Source organism: Chamaea fasciata, unplaced genomic scaffold (genome assembly GCF_029207755.1).
Source record: "Chamaea fasciata isolate MVZ Bird 193981 ecotype frontalis unplaced genomic scaffold, bChaFas1.0.hap1 SCAF_17, whole genome shotgun sequence".
NCBI lineage: Eukaryota > Metazoa > Chordata > Aves > Passeriformes > Sylviidae > Chamaea > Chamaea fasciata.
This window is the reverse complement of record NW_027094102.1, coordinates 7,943,041-7,961,612: the sequence shown is the minus strand read 5'-3', so window position 1 is coordinate 7,961,612 and position 18,572 is coordinate 7,943,041. Positions and strand designations below refer to the sequence as shown.

Here is an 18,572-nt window from a genome sequence, read left to right as displayed (position 1 = left end):
TTTCGTATGCCCTGGAGAGTATCTGCAAAGCGGATTATGTTTTATACTGATTTACAAATCTTCCCTTAAAGGGACTATATTTAGCTCTGCTTTCACAAAGCCTTGCAGAGGCTGGGTAGTGTTGTGGGAGCAGGTGTGGTTCCTTCTAGTGAAAACCACCTTTGTGTGGTGGTGCAGGAACTGAAGGTGGGGTTTTCAAAGACATAAATGTGACAAGGTACTGGCTGTCCTTCCGTGCCTTTGCAAATCGGGTTTTTGTTGTTTTTTGAAGAACAAACACCTCAAAAAATACTTGGCTGTTAGACAGCTGCCTTTGCAGTTCAGTGCCTCAGTTCACTGGTGTGCATTCCCTACTCTGTAACCACAGAATGGTGGCTTATGCACCTGTACAAGGTGAGGAAGTCACTCCTGACTAACTAACAGGTTCAGTGAGATCCCAGGTTGAGATGGTGATGAGGAAGGGCTGGCAGAGCCTTGGAGTGGTGGAGGCATCCGGGGGGTGGTGTATTTGTGCTGCCAGAGTTTTGACCCAGGGTAGGTTGCTGTGGGCTTTGGTTTTTTGGGCCAAGTTTTGATACAGTCCCTGGTCAGTTCCAAACTTCACGTATATTTATCTCTAGGATTAGTTAGAAAAAGTATAACCTGTCCCTAATGCTCTGAAAAAAAACATGACCTGGTAAAACACTTGGATGAAATGTCACATCAGACACGGCGCCAGTCTGTTGCAGTGAGGCCGGGACGTGTATTTGCCAGTGATTTCACTGGATTTAGGGATGTGCCACAGGCATCCTTTGCCTCTTTCTCACCTGCTGGAAGGCAACAGTAGGAAGAAAACACGTTCTTTATTTCTATTGGCAGTAGTGGCTTCATGTAACAACATTTAGGAAGAAGTTTAATACAGGTTGAGAGCCTCACAGGCGTTCATGTATGCTGGAGCAGATGGAATCATGGTCATTCTGGTTGTGTACAGGTTCTGAGGCCAAACCCAGGAAACCCCAGGACCACCTCACAGGGGAGGGGGGATGTTTAAGGAAAACAAACACTTTTAAGGAAAGTTTAAGGAAAACAAACACTTGGGGTATAGAAATGTCCCCTGGGTGCAGAGCAGCCTGCACCACAATTGGATTCTGGACAGGGGTTGCAAATCCATGTCCCAGTGTTTTCCCTGGGTACAAGGATGTGATGGGTTGCAGCTTGGCTGATGCATGGTGGCCAAGCATTGCCCTGCTGCTGATGGAGCAAATCTGTGTGACAACTAATAAATCATTCACAGATTTAGGGTCTTGTCACTTCTTTCTGGGAAGAGCCAAATTTCACTTTGTCTTTCTGGGAAAAGACGAGTCTTGTTTTGTCTTTCTCGGAAAAGACAAGTCTTGTCTCATTCTGGCAAGGGACAAGCAGCTGACAGTAAAGGGTGTCCCTCTGCTGCCAATGTCCAGCTGACCAGTCCTTACTGGTTTGTGTGCCAGTACAGCCCACCATGAAGGGCAGGACAGGGACCTCACAGGGGATGCATCAGGGATCAGGCAGGCACAGAGAGGCTGTTGATGTTCTCCACAGGATGGCCATGCTGGAAGAGGCATCTCCACAGTTCTCCTGCACCTTCCATGGCTGTGGAAGAGAGAATGGTTTCCTATGAGGGGGCAGTGGGACCTCCTGCCATTGGGGGTTTGTCTCTTTCGCTGTTTGATGGTGCCTCAGTTGTCTCATTGAACCAAAGAGAGTAAAAATGAGTTCCATGTTTGCAGAGGAGGAGGGAGACCTTTGGAGGGGCAGTAGTATTTGGAAAGCCCACACATTTGCTCTCGTGAAAGCTCTGATTTATGGGAGTTTGTTCTAGTTTCGATCTATCAATGAAGGTAAGTTAAAGGTCATCAAGTCTAAAATGAGTTTACAATCAGTTCTTGGCAAGTCAGCATCTCCAGTGAGCTGATGTATATCCAGAACCTCTCCTCCCCAAGAATGCTCCCACCTGGCTTTGGCACTTGGACTAACACTGAATTACAAACCTTCCCACACAATGGATACTGGAAATACTTAATTTATAACTCATTGCTTGCATGGTGAGAGTGCCAAAGGGTCTGATGGATGCAGCCCAGAACTGTGCCAGTGATCCAGGGTAGGCACAGGGAGATGGAGGCAGTGTGGTACCATGGCAGTGATCTGGACTGGGCACAGGGAAGTCAACCTCAGCTCTGTGGGTAATGGAGGAAAAACCAGCCCTGAGAGCCAACCCCTGCCTCTAAACCATTAATGCAACGTTTGGAGTCTGTTCCCTTCTCATCGGAGCAGCCTTGCTCTGCCGAGGCTCAGATGGATGGGAGTGACCTTCAGGAATAGCTGTTCTAATGTTTATTTTATCAAGACCCAGCTCGAAGCAGCAGAGCTGCTGGTTATTTTTAACCCAGGCGCTGAGCAGTTGGAGGCCTGGCTCAGCGGAGCCCAGTAACAAATGCTCTTAAGAGGGGCCGTGCATCATTGCTGGGCTGAGGAATGTTCCTGACAGGGAAGGCAGCGCTGATTCGTGCTGTTAACTCCTTCAGGATTCTTTGGGGCTCCATGTGCTCTTGGCACTGGTGTCTGGGGGGGTTGGTGCTGCCAGAGCTGGGGGCTGGCATGGCCCCCACCCCTTGCCCTGAATGCAGGCAAGAACCCCCATCCCTCTCCCTCCTGGAGCTCTTTCTCTGTCCTAATGCCACAGGGTGGGCACTCTCTGTCCCTTGGGAGAGCTGATTGAGCAACTCATCCCTCTCCGTGCCAGGCCTCACATCTATCCCCACTTTATCCCATGGGGGTCCCAGCCTCCAGCTGCCTTTTTGGGTTGTGTTTGAGCAAAGCAGGACAGGGAGGTGTGGTTATTAAAGTTCCAAAGGGTAAGGGGATAATGTGGTTCTCCTGGGGCTGTTTCTTGAAAGGCTTTATTGGCCAGTCTGCTGCTGCACGAGGCCTGGGCTCTGCTGTGCCCACTCAAGTTCCATGCTGGGAGCAGGAGCTGGGGCTGGAGCTGGGATGGGTCCTTGGCCTCCCATTGGGGGAAGCAGAGCCAGGGTTTGGGGAATTCTGGCCATGAACCCCAACCTGGCTTGGGGAAGCAGCAGCTGTGTCTGGAGCACTGCACATGGAGATTTTATCTCATCCTAAAGATAAACAGAAAGGGAAGCTGGAGAACGGGCTGTCCTTGATGGGAAACACTCCCAGCTGCCCATTCAGCCTGAGTCACGGCTGGGATGGGAGACACCACAATGTCAGGGTGACTGGAACCAGCCAGTGTGAGTGAGATTCTCCTGTCCCACAGACTGTCCTGGGCCTGTGTGACCCCTCTGCTGGGGCTGTGGTGACTGTGAGACCCTCAGTCAGACGCCACCAGCTCTCTAATGGTTTCTGTGGTGTTTTTTTATAGGAGCAGGGAGGCTCCCACCCTGGTTGTGGGGAGCATGTGGGAGGGCCATTCTGCAATGGAAAATGTTTCTCTTCAGCAGAGCCTTGACCCTGGTTCCAGGTGTGAGACAAATCCCCACTCTCCTCCCGCACCGCTGTGCAGGATCCAGTTGCCCTTCCTTCACCTGCCCCAGCCTGGGCGGGCAGCCCTGCCCAGAGCCTGGGTGTGCAAGACCTGATGGCTTGATTACTTGCAGTGTTCTCTCTCCAGTTCTCTGAGCACAGTATGGAATCATTCCTGGCAGGGGAGAAATTACCAGGAAAGGGGTCTTGGGGGCTGAGTGTAGAGCACCCTGAGAACACCAGACCGGGCTGATTTGGGGCAGAGGGGGTGGCCAATATGAGGCCAGTGTGGCTGCAGTGCCAGCCATGGCAGTGACCCCCACCTGAGTGCTGGGCTGGGAGAACTTGCTCCCCCACCCACATGGATGCTGGGCAAGAAGTTGCCGGGTCCTGCTGTGGGGAGAGGAAGGGCAAGAAGAGCCAGGTCTGGCTTTTAAAGTGAAAAATAGAGTTTTTATTCAGTGTTTGCATAGTTGATTCATATCAAAGTAACATCCCATCCCTCCCTGCAGTGTCTGCAGTGCCAGGACGGTTATCAAAGCCAATGCCTGGCTGTAACCAAGCAGGTTATTTGCAGTATTTATAGATTTGGTTTATAGGTATATGGTGCATAGACAGCTTTGTGCTCACAGTATAAAACCTCTCTCTATGGAGCTGCAGTCAGAGGATGGTGACGGCAGGGGCTGGAGGGGTCATTCTGCTGCTGCCTCTATGGAAATGGGCTCTGCTGCACAGAGGAGGGGTCTGGCACGGGAGTCCCGCTGTGCCCAGTGCTGAGGGACAGGCAGGACAGGGATGTTTCCACCCCACAGGGTGAGAGAACATCAGTGAAGGGAGTGGCTGCCACAGCAGCCCCCAGACCCGACCAGCCCCTTTATCCTGTCCGTGCTCCTGGGGAGGAGCCTGGCATCACTGAGGCGTGCTGGGGTCAGGCTGGGCTCTGGCATCGCCCTTCTGGGACCATTTTGTGCTAAAGCAGGTGGGGGGCCAGCGAGGCAGGGTCTCTGCAGCTGGGGGGGTGTGGTAGCTGCTCACATGGGCTGGGGTGCGATGATGACGTTGCGGTAGCCCTTGACCCCCGTCAGCTGGTCACTCTCAAAGTCCACCATCAGCTTCTGTAGCCCGGACAGCCGCGGCATCAGATCCATCCGGAATTTGGCCTCTGCCTGTGGCTCCAGTGGCTCCTCGCTGTGGGAGGGCAAGGAGTCATTGTGGCCTGTCACCCTCAGAGCCCCTTGTCACCCTCTCAGGGCCCATGGTGCTGTGGGACAGTGCTGGGACTTTGGCAAGCAAAGACCTCTGTAGGGTGGCCAAACCCCTTCCCCAGCAAGGTGTAGGGTCTCCAGACACAGAAATCCACCCCCACAGCACTCCCAACATCCCAGCCAGGTGAAAGGGGAAAAGCTCTTACAGCTCCTTGACCAACTGCCCCTCGGTGAGGCCGGTGCCCTCCACCACGAACACGCAGCCATTCAGAGGCACTGCAAGGGGGTTCACCAGGCTGATCTCTGCCACCAGCTTCCGATTCTGCATTGGCTCTCCTAAAATCTGCAAGTAGGAGAGGTTGGACCCCAAGCACCACCGATCCTGGGGGCCATGGTGCTCCCCCCACCCTGGGGCTGAGGCAGGACTTTAGGGATGCAGGTCCCAGGGGATGCAGCCACGCTCAGTGAAGCAGGACCTGCTGCCCAAGCCCCAGGGGTAATAACCCCCCCGAATGATCACAGCAACTCATTCCCCTCAAACCTGCCTGGGTTGGGACATTGGACCCTTACCCTGATTTTGATCGGTGGATTCTCAACATAAATGTCCCTGACAGCCACGATGATGTCACCAGTCTGGTGATCGTTCAGGAGAGCCACCACCTTGATGAGGTTGTCCTGGGTCAGTTTGTCCCTGTACTCTTCATACAGGATGCGCAGGGGCACCCTCTTCTCTGGAAGGGGAAGCAGAGAGGGGTGAGCACCCGTGGCATCTCCAGCCCAGAACCCACAGTCCTGCACTGACACCCAGCTGCTGCTGGCATGGTTTGGGCTCCCCAGGAGCCTCTCCAGGTGCCTTGCAGGGACTGGGGAACTGGGACTCCTGCAGGGCTGGGCTTCTAAGTGCCAGAAGGGATGTTCAGGGTGTGGGGATGGGAAGGAGCCATGTCCTAGGCCAAGACTCCAGGGTCATGTCTGCACCAGGGGACCGGAGTGCCAGCCCTTGGCAGCCAGTGTGGGCACTGGGAGGCAGCCTGGTCCCTGGCAGCTGCCCTCACTCAGCCCTCAGTGTTGCCTATCTGAAAGTCCTTCAGGGATGGGGCTGTCCAGGGGAAAGGAGGCTGAAGGCAACCAACTGCAGAACTGCCTGGAACAAGGAGCCCAGAGTGGCTGTGACCATGAGAAGTGGAGCCTGGCATTCATGAGGCAAGATTTGAAGTGCTGTAGCATCAGCTGAGACTGTGGTGAGAGTAACAAGCCTAGCTTCCCACACTGGCACAAAGTGCTGGGGTTCCCTAAAGAATGCAGTCTGGGGAAGTCCTGGGTCTATATTTTCAGGCAGGAGCTGAGGGTAGAAGTTTCAGGAGCTCGTAATAAATGTTTCAGAAAAAATGGTGTTGGGTTAACTTTTGCACAGAAATGTTAAGTACCCCAAAGGCCACCGGGCTCCTCTAGCAGGATGAGTACCTGTCCCCACTCCCCCATCCAGCCCTGCAAAAGGCTCCAAATACCTGCTGGTGCTTCTGCCAGCATGAGCAGAGGCACATCCTCTCCCCTCCATGGTGGCAAGAGCCAGCACATTCCTCATTCCTGTAAAGCAGCTCAACACCTGGCAGAGCGCCGAGCGCTGCGTTTACAAGAGGGCTGGTGAGGAGCAGGGCTCGGTGTAAACATTTGGTTGTTCCAGGACAGCAGATGTGTGGCCTTTCCAAGCCCTGAAGGGTCTCTGCAAACTCACGTAAACCCAAACTCATGTTTAATGACCAGATGGTGATGTTCACGTGTGACAAGGGTGAGGGAGGTTCGGGGTCCGTGCCAAGACAGCTCTGCAGCCGAACGCCCACCCAAGGAGACATCGAGAGCTTCAGTGCTGCTGGCCAGGAAACCCAGAGCTTCCCACTTCCTCCAGCCTGGGACCACGCACTCAGGGCTGAGCCGGGCCAGTTCTGCTCTCCCTGGTGTGGGAGGATCTCACCAGAGAACCAAAGACTGAGGGAAAGCAGGAGGGATGCAGACAGGTGCCACAGAGTGCCTGGGATGCCTAGGGATGGCAGCCTGGGTGTGTTCAGCTCGCTCCCTCGGCATAACAGCTGTAGCAGCAGTGGCTTGTCCAGCTCCAAATGCATTTCCAGCCTCTGCCTGAGCAATTTCCTCATCCTCTCACCAAGATTAAAAATCCACAGTGGTAGTTAACTAAGGAGGATGCCCCAATGTGGCATTGCCTACCGAGCAGCTGAACACCGGCTGACCTGACCCCAGGCCTGGTGAAGCATCTCCTTCACCATCAGTGGGTCTCTTACCTGCCCTGGGCTCAATGTCGATGTCGACTGGGTCCGTGAGGCCACACTGGGGCCCGAGGGTGCCGTTGTGGCTGGTGGCACGGGCGCACAGCGTCACCCTGCAGACATGCTCCTCGTCTGTGTTGTTGTTGACAACGGCAAAGACATCAAAGTCACTGCCCTTGTTTGCACCCTCTGACACCTTGATCCTGAGGTGCAGCCCCTCATCCTCCTCCCCGATGGACTTCTTCTGATGCTCTGCCTTCTCAAACACTGCCCGCTCCTCCTCAGACCCTGCGGTGCACAAAATTCCTGTGATTCCCTGGAGTACGGGGAGGGCTTGGTCTGGGCTGTTCTGCCCTGAGCCCTGGAGCCCTCCTGCTGCTGTTGTTTCCCAGGAGCAACATCCCTCCCTGGACATCTCTGCCCCTGAAAGCCCCCGTACCCTCTGGGTATTTGTAGTTGTGGGTGATGTCCTCACGGGTGTCCCTGCCGACGCTCTTGGTGCTGATGTACTTCCCCACGTCTGAGGATCGGATGCTCTGCTTCTGCATCCCGTCGCCCTGCACCACCCAGTACACCACGTCAGCGTTCACCTCCGCGAAGATGAAGGGGATGTCGTACTTGAGCAGCATGTCACCCTCTTTGATGGCTTTGACGGGGGCTGGCCCGCAGCAGTAAACTCCTGCACGGAGTAGAGCCACTGTCACCACTCCAGGGTTCAGCCACGAGGGGTGGCTGTGGTGGGGCGACCCAGCCGTGTCAGGGTGTGAGGTGGATGGAGCTTCCGTGTGGAGCACGTTGTACCTTCACTCTTCTCCTGAGGCGTCGGGTCCAGCACCTGCCACCCATCATAGCCAGCTGCCAAGTCTGGGCGGGCCATCCACGACTCCACCCAGCAGTGGAAGTTCCTGCAAGGGAAACTTGCATGTAGAAGTCTCAGCCTCCCCCAGCACCTGCCAGGCTCTGGGGAAGGGGCAGAAGTAGCCCAGGGCTGGGCATGCTGAGGTCCTGCTGTGTTGCTCACCAGATCTTGTCCCAGGACTGCCTCTCCTGCTCCCCCTTCTCGTTGACGTAGCGGTCGATGGTCAGGTTGGCATTTGTGTCATGGGCTGAGTTGTAGTTGGTCACCACCCGGCTGGGGATTCCCAGGCACCGCATGACTGCAGGGAGCAGGGCAGGGTGAGACAGGGGGCCAGGTCTGCACCACTCCCACCCCACAGAGCCCCAGGTTTGCACAGCTCATGTCCCATGGAGCTCCAGGTTTGAACAACTCCTGCCCTTCCCTTTGCCTACAAAAGGGGTGCCTGGGGACTTCTGGGATCCCCAGGAGAAGCCAGTTCCTGCATCCACAGTGCACAGGCAAGCTGGGTGGCACCTGGCTCTGACAGCTTGACAGGTTTGATATTGCAGCAAAAAAAAGGCACAAAAAGCATCTGCAAGTGCTTTGGAGGTAGAGTGTGGGCAGCCGTGCTGAACCCCGGATTTCATCTCCCAGCTGTCTTTAACTGTGCAGGGAGCTCCCCAGGGAGCAGGGAGGCAGTTACAGTGCTTCAAAAGAAGGCTATAAACCTCTGCGAGTCGCTGAAAATCCACTTTAGTTTTCTGCTATTTCTCTCCTCTAAAAAGGGTCTCGTCTGTCTGTGACACATCAATGCTCTCACAGGCAGTGTTTTTCTTGGGGCGAAACTGCACAAGCATATGTGAGTGTTTCCCAGCAGAAGCAAGTCTGGAATTGTTCCCTTCTTTTTCCCCAGGCTGATTGCCCTGGTGGCCATGACATTATTTTGATCTTAGTGGATTCGTGACTTTATTGCAAACTTGGCCTTAAAGCCACTTCCCTTACCCCGGCCTGTCTCAGTCCCTCCCATGCTGCCTGGCTGGGGAGGCAGTGCTGATTGAAAAACCAGAGCCCTTTTCTATAATTTTTTCCCTCTATTTCCTGACAAACTAGAATAATAGAGAGCTAATTGCAAAGGAATCATTGCAGGCTGATTGCAGCTCTTCCCTCTGGCTGCAGAACCTGGAGTGGATGGAGGGTGGGGGCCAGGCTGCGAGGTGGGGGGAGATGGGTGACCCTGTCCTGTGGAGAGAGGGAGACCAAAGGCATCTGCTCTCACCAGTGCACGCCACAGCAGCAAAGACCCAGCACTGGCCGTACTTGACTGGCTGGCACCCAAACTTCTTCCACCTCTTGAGAATATCCACACTCCCAATCCAGGCCATGGGGCTCATCCCATCATCGTAGCGGTTGTCCCACCGCCCAAACAGCACCCCTCGGTCTTCATCATTACAGTTCACCTGTGGCAGGAGAAAAGGGGAAGGATGGAGGGGCAGGCACGGGCTGGGGAGGGAGGGAAAAAGCCTTTGTCCCATTCATATGCACTGTCACCCACATTAATATGCTGTGTCCATGCAAGAGCTCACTGGGATGCAGGTGGACATGGTGCTAAACAGGGATGAAGTTTAGAAACACATCCTCCTGCCTGGGGAATTTGGGAGTGGTTATCCCAAAGCTGCTCCTGGAATGATCTGTGCCTATCCCTGCTATTTGTTTCCTCTAAAAAAGCTCTTATACATACAGGAGCAGTAAAGGATGTAAAAGAGAGAGGAAACACCCCAGAGAAGGAAAATGGTGCAACTAGGGGAGATGGCAGATGCTGTCTGCCACAGCTGTAGCTGGGGGGTGTTTGCACCCCAGGGAATGGGGGGTGCTGGGGACACCCTGCCAGCTGCACCCCGGACTCACCATGGCGCTCACCACCCTGCCAATGTACACGGGGTCATTGCGGCGGGAGCAGTCCCGGTTCTGATCCCTCAGGTGTTTGGGGTTTATGTCCAGCATATTGAGGCAGATGGCCAAGATGTCATCCTCGAACTGGTGGAGAGCAGGGAGAAAAGGTTGTGTGAGGTCCCCACAGGAGGTCTGCCACCTCTCTCCTCCCTCTCTGGCCCACTGTGATGCCCCTGCTGGCAGAACTGCTGGGTGCAGGGGTCACACCTCCTCAGGGTCCCCTCCCCTGCCAGCATCCGCTGCGTGACATCCCCACTGTTCCCACTCAGCCTGTGAAGCCTGTGGGTGACCTCCTGCCTACGTACTGGGGCTGGGTCTGGTTTCCTGCAACCGTGCAGGGGTCAGGGCATGGACCTGACCTCCGGGAAAGTCTACTTCCCATCACAGCTGAGTCACAGCCCTTCCTTGAATTGAGGTGCGGATCCTGTGGAGGTCATGGGCACCCCCACTGCTGCGGGCCCCCAGCCCTTTGCTCAGGGAGGGTGGCTGAGCAACCCCTGCGCCCCGAGGGTGGGTGCAGCTCGGGCTGTGAGCATTGCCTTATCGGAACCCCTGGCACAGTGCCCAGGAATGCCTTATCAGGCACTGCCTCCTGGCACAGCAGGGTCACCCAGATTAGGGACACATGGCCGTGGGGCACCCAGGAGCCGTGGGGAAACACACCCCTTGCCATGCCATGCTTTGAAGTCAGCACATTCCCTCTTGGAAATGAGATTCCGGTTTTTTTGAGCCATGGCTGGACTCCAAGGTGCTGACAGCGTTTGGGGTGCTTGTCTGTGAGGGGCACACACGTGGCACCAGTCCCTGTGTCCTGCAGCATCACAGCTGCATGGCCAGGGGTCCCAAGGGTCCCAGGGGCCCTTGCCCACTCACCTGGCCAAAGTTCCAGGGGATGGAGAAGATGTAATCACAGGTGCCCTGGTAGATAAGCCCGTGCTGGGACAGGACGTACTCACGTCGCTCATTCTCATCACGCATGAAAACCGTGTCCTCTGTGGGAACAGCAAGTGATGGTGACAGGGCTCTGCCCTGCACAACCAGCTTCCTGACCCCTCCCTGTGGATTGATCCAGTGGGAAATGAGGCACGAGGGGCTGGAACTGCTCATGCCTTAAACCAGCTGGTGGGGAATTTCAGCCCAGGTTGATTTAAACTGATGGGAAAATTTCAGCGAGTTTGTGGTTTGCTTTTCATTCTTTCTCATGTCTCTGCCTTTCCTCCCTTTTATTTAATGGAGATGGATCTCTTCTCAGGAGGGGAGACCTCCCTGGGGGTGCAGTGAGCAGTGGGAGTGGATGTGCTAGCTCAGCACGGCCAAAGCCATTTCACTCACAGCAGCTACTGCTGTGGAAATCAACATTTACTGGAAATGTTTGCAGAAGGAAACCCCAGACGTCCACCCCCACTGCTCAGCACAGCCCTGGTTGAGCAGAGCTTCCTATGGCCCCTTATCTCTGTAGATCCAGCGTGGGACATTTGAGATCCAGGAAACCAGACGGTCCAGGAGCAGGGGAAGGACATGGAGAGAGGAAAATCCCAGGGCTGTTGAACCTTACGGCACTGAATTGAACCTCCCCTCTGGGTCTGGCTGCCCAAATTTCACCAGGACTGTGATATCCATGTCACTGAGTCCATAGCCAGGTGCCTGGGTGAGAATGGATCTCATGGGGGCAATTAGGGACAGCCAGGGGCAAGTGGGGACAACTAGGGGCAATTAGGGACATTTAAAGGCTTTTCCCCTGTCCCCTGCCTGGCCAGGAGCTGGTGCCAGGGACTGCCCAGGGCTTCACACCAACACCACTGTGGTGAGCTCCCATGGCTACAGTATGGTGGGGGCAGCCTGGACAGGCCATTGGGTGTTTGGGGTGTTGGCAAAGGGGCTGTGTATGTTGTAGGGTGGGGATGGTGCTCTTGGCCCTGACCTACTGCAGGGATTGTGTGGACATGGAAGCAAAGTGAGGCTTTCTGCTTAAAACTGTGTTTAGATCAGCATTTTGTGTTTTCCTGAGCCTTGGAATCCCTGGGCTTAGAGAGGTGAAAGCCTCACCTGGGTGCCAGGGGTTGAAGAGAAGGATGAAGTCCCCGATTTGGTAGCTGGAGCCCTGGTAGTCAGTGCAGGCCTCCAGGGTCATGCTGTAGCGGCCGACACGAGCGTTGGGTGGGGAGCAGAGCGAGACAGAGAGGGATTCTCCATCCTGCTGCTGCATCACAGCACTCCAACATGATTCCTCTGGGCAGTCAGTCATGACAAAGTGGGAGCTGGTTCCTGATGTCTCACTGGGGCAGGGCCCTGTCAAGAAGGAGTAGGTCAGTTCTCCCAGTGCTCCAGAGTCCCTGGGAGCCCTGTGCCATGGAGGCTGCACCAAGGGCAGCTGCTCCAAGCCTCCCTGCCCTGCAGGGAGCTGCCTGGATCTTGACTGTCACAGTCTGGGAACATTCACCATGTAGTTTGTCAGGTACTGAGGGCACAGGGTAGCCCAGCTGCTGGGAGCTCAGGAATGTCTCCCACTGTTTGGGAAGGGGCAGACTCACCCTGTGGGGGGCCAGCAGAGCACAGGGGTGATTGCCCAGCTGCTCACCCCAGGGCCAGGTCTCTGTTCTCAGATGCACCTGCTCCTGCCTCTCCTCCAAGCAGTGCTGTCAAGCACACACAGCATGCAGGCTGGCAGAGCCCAGACCCCCTTCACTGAGTGCCCCAGTCCTGTGTGCAGCCTCAGGCGTTGCTGCAAACATCCCAGCAATAGGGATGACCTCAGTGGCCAGAGCGCCGAGCCTGGGACAGTGTGATCCTTGCTGGCCCCTCCAAGCTGCAGCCATGGCCAAGCCACCTGCACGGAGCCAGCTCCAGACCCGCTCCCCGGAGCGGTGACGCCCAGCCCGGCCCTGCAGCTCGCTGGCCGTGCAGTGCCTGGCCGGCAGCCGAGGCAGTGGTGCCACTGCTGTCCCCTCTCCGTGCCGGAGCACAGCCCCGCTGGTCCCCGGCCAGCCCTCGCCTACAGGCCAGTCACCAAAAATACTCGTGAACTCATGAAAGTGACACAGTTTCTCCTCTCGGGCAGGCTGGGCTGAGTTCACGGAGTTCTTTGGGCAAGAGCCAGCCCGGCGCTGTCATAGGCTGGGCAGACACAGGAGCCTGCCTCCTCCTCCTCCTCTTCCTCCTCCTCCTCCTCCTGCCTCCACAGCCCACAACATCCCCCTGGACTCTGGCACCTGTACGGGGCTCTGTCAACCCGGCAGCTGCAAAAACACAGCTCTATTTTCACTCCATTCTTCCTTCAATCTTCCTTGTGGGAGGCGGCAGACGACCTCGGTGGCTCTGCCGCCCCAGGATGGAGGGACAGGTCTGCCAGTCCCTGCCTTGACAGGCCCGGCCCCAGTGAGCAATGTGCTGGGGCCACTGCCGGTGGGGTGGCAGTGCCACGTGCCTCTGCGAGCACCAAAGCACCTTTGCCCTCTTTCTGCAACGCTGGGGCCGGGCTCCAGCCCGGAGGAGCCTCTGCCAACCCTTGCCTTGGCTTGGGAGGCTGTGCCTGTGGCTACTCCTGTTGCAAAACCAGTCCAGGACTGCCTGGCTGTAGCATGGCCTGGAGAAACACAGGGATGGGAGTGGGTGGGCAGCCTCCATGGAGCTCCTAGGGCACCAAGGGAGCTGCTGGTTTAGGGTGAAGCTGGGAGGTGCTGGGTTTTGTTTTGTCACCGGAGCTTTTGGGATGGAAAAAGGAGAGTTTTACTCTGCGAGGAAACTTGGTTGCAGTTCTACTTTGAATTCTGGCCGGGTTGACTCAGCATGGTGCTTCAGCCCTAAAATAACTCCTGCCTGAGAAATAGTTTCCTCTCCCTTTGCTCTGAGCTGGCGGGGCTGAGCCCCTGCCCGGTGGCTGCACCCAGCCCTGGCTGTGAGAGCAACAGCCCAGCCCCGGCCCGGCCTGGGGGGCTGCGCTGGGGGGTCTCTGTGGGAACATTTCCTTTCTCCAGTGTTTGTGTTTCCTGAGCAAATCCCACTCTGGGTGGTCCGAGGGGCAGCAGGGCTGGGTGTAAAGGCCATCAGCAGAAATGCTGTGATGCCTCCGGCTAAAAAGATGCACTGTGCTGGTGTTTCTCAGAGGGGCAGGAGGGTAGGGCAGGATCCTGGTCGCAGCCAAGGTACTTGCTGGTGAGCTGACAGCTTTGACATGCCCTTAGTCTGGCTCAGCCCTGGGAGGAGGAGGAGGGAGAGGAGGTGATGATGCTGGTGGCTTTTTGTTTTATTTCTTTATCACTTCTCTTCTGCTCTCATTAAGGAAACGAGTTTCTACCTTTTTCCTTGTTGTGATATAAAAGCTGTTCACAGCACCAGCCTCTGCCAAGTGAGGAACGGGGACTGTGTGACATGGGGCAGGTGCCGTGGCACAGCCCCGTGGGAGCACAGGTGAGCCCTGGGGCGGGGGCAGAGGGTCGCGACACAAACGTGGGGGCGCTCACCAGTCTCGACGTTGAAGGAGAGTTTGTCCACGCCCTCCTCGTAGCCGCGGCCCGAGAAGCGCAGGGTGATGGTGAAGGGCTGCCCCCGTCGCACCACCAGCTGCTTGCAGCCCATGTCCGCCGTCCGGTGCTCCCGCCCATTGCGGTCGCAGTGCAGGTCCCACGTCTCCAGCACCAGATCTGCAAAGACAGTGGCAGGTACAGCTCTGACCCTGGGACCACATCACGCCGTCCCGACCCTTGGGAAGGAGGTGGGGCTGTAGCCCATCCCGAGCCCTGGGGTGGGACCGTGGTGAGGGGTCTGAGCCTCCCCCACCCACACTGCCCTGTGCTCCCAGATGTGTCAGGCAGAGCATCTCTCTAGGAGGGCACAGTGACCGTGCCAGACTCTGAGCATCCACCCTTCCAGGAGTGCTCTGAGGGCTGGGCTCCCGTCGTGTGCTGTGAGAAGGGCACAGCTTTGGCAGCCAAGCTCACAGAGACGTTTTGCCCTCCTGATCCAGCTCTGTGTTTTGCTGTGCCGTGGAGCTGCCTCCGTGGTATCACATGTGCTGCCAGAGCTGTGCCAGCCTGTGTCTCACAGCACCCAGCAGCAGAGCAAAGCCCGGCACTCAGCTCTGCTCTCAGGGGGCCTTTCACTGGCCCTGCTGTGTGCCCCCACCCCAACACACGCTGCTGAGTGAGCCCAGGAATGTCCAGGGTGTTCCTCTGCCTCAGCCAGGCCTCCAGCAGCTTCACTGTGCTGCGGCTGCTGACAAATTGGTAAGAGCAAGTGTAGATTCAGTGGCAGAGGGTGTCTGATGCCCCAGACACATGCAGGCTGCTCTGCTCTGCTCTGCTCTCAGCCCAGGCAGGGCTGTGTGCTGGAACACCAGCACCCACGTCCCTGCCACCCTGGGCATTGTGCTGGAGCGATGAGGCATCATTCATCATCACTGGGGGCCACTGATCCCTGACTGCTCTGCAGTGATGTATTAATCACCAGAATAAGCAAAAGCATTCTGTGCAGGAATGCACATGGCAAGATCAGTGCCAGCAAGGGACTGAGTAGATCAGTGAGCAATACTCAGCTTGCTGCCCCATACCATGTCTCCCCTTGGCCATGCCCTTCCTAGTACCAGCTCTGGTAGTCACCAAGCCCTCCTTGGACCAGTGCTAAATGGAAACAGCAGCCCATGAGGTCACCATTCCCAGATCCAAATAAAAATATTGCTCTTGGCTCTCTGGGCAAGGTGACTCTTCAATATGGGCCCAGTGAAGGGCAGTGGGCTTGTCACTGTCCCCACCACAACGTGAGAGCTGCTTGAACAGTCCATAACTAAGGGTCATGGGAACTGTGAAGTGGGGACAGAGCACAGACAAGCCCTTTCCCTCCCAGCCTCCCCCTCTGTGAGCAGCACAGCCCTGTGCTACGGAACACAGACTGTACAAGTGGAATCTCCTGGTTGACATGGAGCCAAACTTGCTGACAATAAGTGTGTTCAGAAGCCAGGATCAGGGCTCCTCCTTATCCCAGTCAACCCAGGGTTTTCATCCTCACCAGATTTAGCAAAAAGCAGATTTCTCAAAGCACAGGTGCCTCTATCCAAACCAGTGGGTGCCAATAGATGGGTGCGAAGGGGGCTGCAGGTGCTGCAAGTGGTAGCAGCATCCTGGGCATTCAGGAGCAGGAGCTCCCCAGTGTGTTCAGGACAAGAGAACACAGCATTAAGCTGCGCCAGGGGAAATTTAGGCTCGACATTAGGAAAAAATTCTTCACAGAAAGAGTGATTGGGCTCTAGAATGTGCTGCCCAGGGAGATGGTGGAGCCACCGTCCCTGGAGGTATTTAAAAAAAGACTGGATGTGGCACTTAGTGCCAGGGTCTAACTGATAAGGTGGTGTTAGGTCATAGGTTGGACTTGATGCTCTCGAGGTGTTTTCCAACCTAGTTAATTCTGTGATTCTGTAGCGGCTCAGCTATGTGTCTGTGTGTCTGACCCGGGGGACCTGTGTTGGTATTGCTACAGCAGTGCTGGGAGCCAGGACAGCCTGAGGCACTGTGGCACAGCGGAGCACAGTGATGCCGTCTCACCCAGAGGGCTGTGTGCCCGTGGGAATCACACAGACCCGTTTCCTGAGACTTTGGGGACAGCTGTTTGGGGGGTGGGGGTGTCTCTACCCTTAAGAGCCAAGAGTGCAGGATTCCCGAAACCCAGAAGCCCTTTTTCTGTCTGAGCCTCCTGAAATCCCCTCACCCTGTCAGGACGTGGGCACACGCTCCCGGCCCAGCTGTCCACCCTCCTCTACCGGGAAAGCTTTAAATAGCACCAGACTTCATTTGCGGGACACCCGGGCCGGAGTAGAGTCGGGAGGGAGGGAAGGGCACAGACCTGCGTGGACCCTGCACGGACCCTGCTAGGCTTGTTACCGCCGTTCTGCTCTAGTCTTTCCCGTTCCCCATCGCCCTTGACTTCGGCTGAGGGTCAGGGACCGGCTCTAGCCCCGAGCGAGCGGCGCGGGGGCACCGAGCGCCGGCTGGGGCGGGCGTGCGGCCGGTCGGGACTTCCCGCGGAGCGGGACCGAGCCCGGCACCTGCGGGGGGTTCGCGCCGCGGTCCTACCTTCGGCCATGGTGCCGGTGCCGTCGCCTGTGCACGTCCCGGTACCTGTCCCGGTCCCGCTGTCGGTGCCGATGCCGGTCCTTGAGGCGGTCCGGATGCCGGGGGAGCTGCCCCTCACCACCCGCTGTCCGGCCCCACCGCCCGTCCCATTTATCCCGCCCGCCCACCGCGCAACCCCCCCGCCCCGCCGCAGTAGGGCCGGCGGAGGGAAGAAAGGGAAAACAAAGTTTCCAGGAAACGGGCGGCTTTAGGTCCCACCTATTGAAAACAACCACCCGCGAAAAAAAAAAAAAAAAAAAGAAAAAAAAAAGAAAAAGCAGCAAGTCCCGGAGCCCCCCGGGTTGGCCCCACCGGAGCCCCCCGGGACCCCACAGCCCCCGGGTAGGAGATGGCCCCGCTGCCGATCAAGAGGAGGGGAGAGCAAGGGGGCGGAGAGGGGCTGCGCGGCTTTCAGCGAAGTGCCAGGACTCGGGACTGTTTTCTCCTTATAAAGTTCTCTCCCTCCTCTGGCTGCGTCCCCATCCTGGCCAGTCCTGGTGGGATGCGCTTGCCGGGAATTGCACCCCCTTCCCGTAGCTGCATCCCTGAGAGAGGGAGTCTGGAGGGAAAACGTGATGAAAACTTTGCTGCTGGACAGCTGATGTGTTGGAATCAGCGCTGGTTGCTCTGGGACATGGAAGTGTGCACACAGCAGTGACTCCCACATTCCCTAGAAGTCCCTGCCTCACGCACTGGCCATTCCTCGCCTGCCTGGGAGTCCCTGCCTCAGGGTCTTGCCAATGGTACCACCTGCAGTTGCCTGGCCTGTCCCGCCCCTCTGTGTGTGTCCTAAGGGTCACCCAACACACTAGAGACCACCTATCAGGGACAGAGGGCTGAGACCCCACACCTCCATGGGCTCTGGGGTTTGGGAGTGCACTGCTACCTTCGCAGTAGCATGGCTTGTTATGAACAAAATCTTGAGAAGTTTCCTGGATTACTTTGCTCATATACTGGTTTTCCTTCTTGTGAGTTAAGTTGCCCAGGAGCAGGACCCAGGATGGGGGCGGGTGTTCCTGGTGGAGCCCTGAAGTGACTCTCCTTGTCTGGCCCTTGGATGGATGCAGGATGCTGCAGCCTGGGCTCTGGGAACGCTCCTCATTCTGACACGTCCCCTCCTGCTCCCCCAGACCCCTCAGTCCTTACCCCTCCCAGGTTTGGTGATTGGTGCATCACTCCAGGGCTGTTGTGGCACCTTGTGGTAGGTGCTGTCCTGTAAGATGGTTGGGATCCATCACCTGGTGTACTCAGGGTCACCTCACAGGGCCCCCACAGGGGCTGTTCCCTGGTGAAGCCCCACTGTCCTGGTGTGCCCCATTGCCCAAGTGTGTGCAGCAGCTGGATCTGCCCTCCCCACACTTGGGGTGGTCCTGGTCAGGGGCCCCCAGCTGTGGGCAATGCTCTGCTCAGGCACGTCAGGGCACTGCACTGGGAGGGTTGGCAGTGAGTCAGACTCCTCCTCCAGCTCTACAAAGGGATTTTTGGTACTGACAGGGCTGGTAAGGTCTAAGCATGTCAAGGGCCGAGACCAGAAGTCCCATGTGTGGGGGGCTCCTGGTGTGTCTTGCTCTGGGGGCACAAGGCTGGTTTTACAGAAGCACTGCCTCACAATGCAGCCGTGGCTGGGGGAGTCCCATCCTCCATCACCTTCTTTAAGGGAGGCAGGGAGGGACATTGGAGCAGAAGCAGCAAATCC

The 18,572-nt window shown here is 56.7% G+C and overlaps 1 protein-coding gene across 1 annotated transcript; it reads right to left on the bottom strand.

The window, feature by feature from the left end:
• Positions 1 to 3,932: 3,932 nt before the first annotated feature.
• On the bottom strand, positions 3,933 to 16,972 carry TGM2 (transglutaminase 2). Its single transcript, XM_066198823.1, has 13 exons — positions 16,838 to 16,972; positions 14,237 to 14,416; positions 11,823 to 12,065; positions 10,650 to 10,768; positions 9,732 to 9,860; positions 9,103 to 9,283; positions 8,010 to 8,145; positions 7,790 to 7,893; positions 7,428 to 7,667; positions 7,004 to 7,276; positions 5,277 to 5,437; positions 4,913 to 5,049; positions 3,933 to 4,689 (listed from the first exon to the last, which is right to left on the bottom strand). Exons 1-13 carry the CDS (start codon positions 16,845 to 16,847, stop codon positions 4,533 to 4,535), a joined length of 2,070 nt encoding a protein of 689 aa, XP_066054920.1. The 5' UTR covers positions 16,848 to 16,972; the 3' UTR covers positions 3,933 to 4,532.
• Positions 16,973 to 18,572: the final 1,600 nt, after the last annotated feature.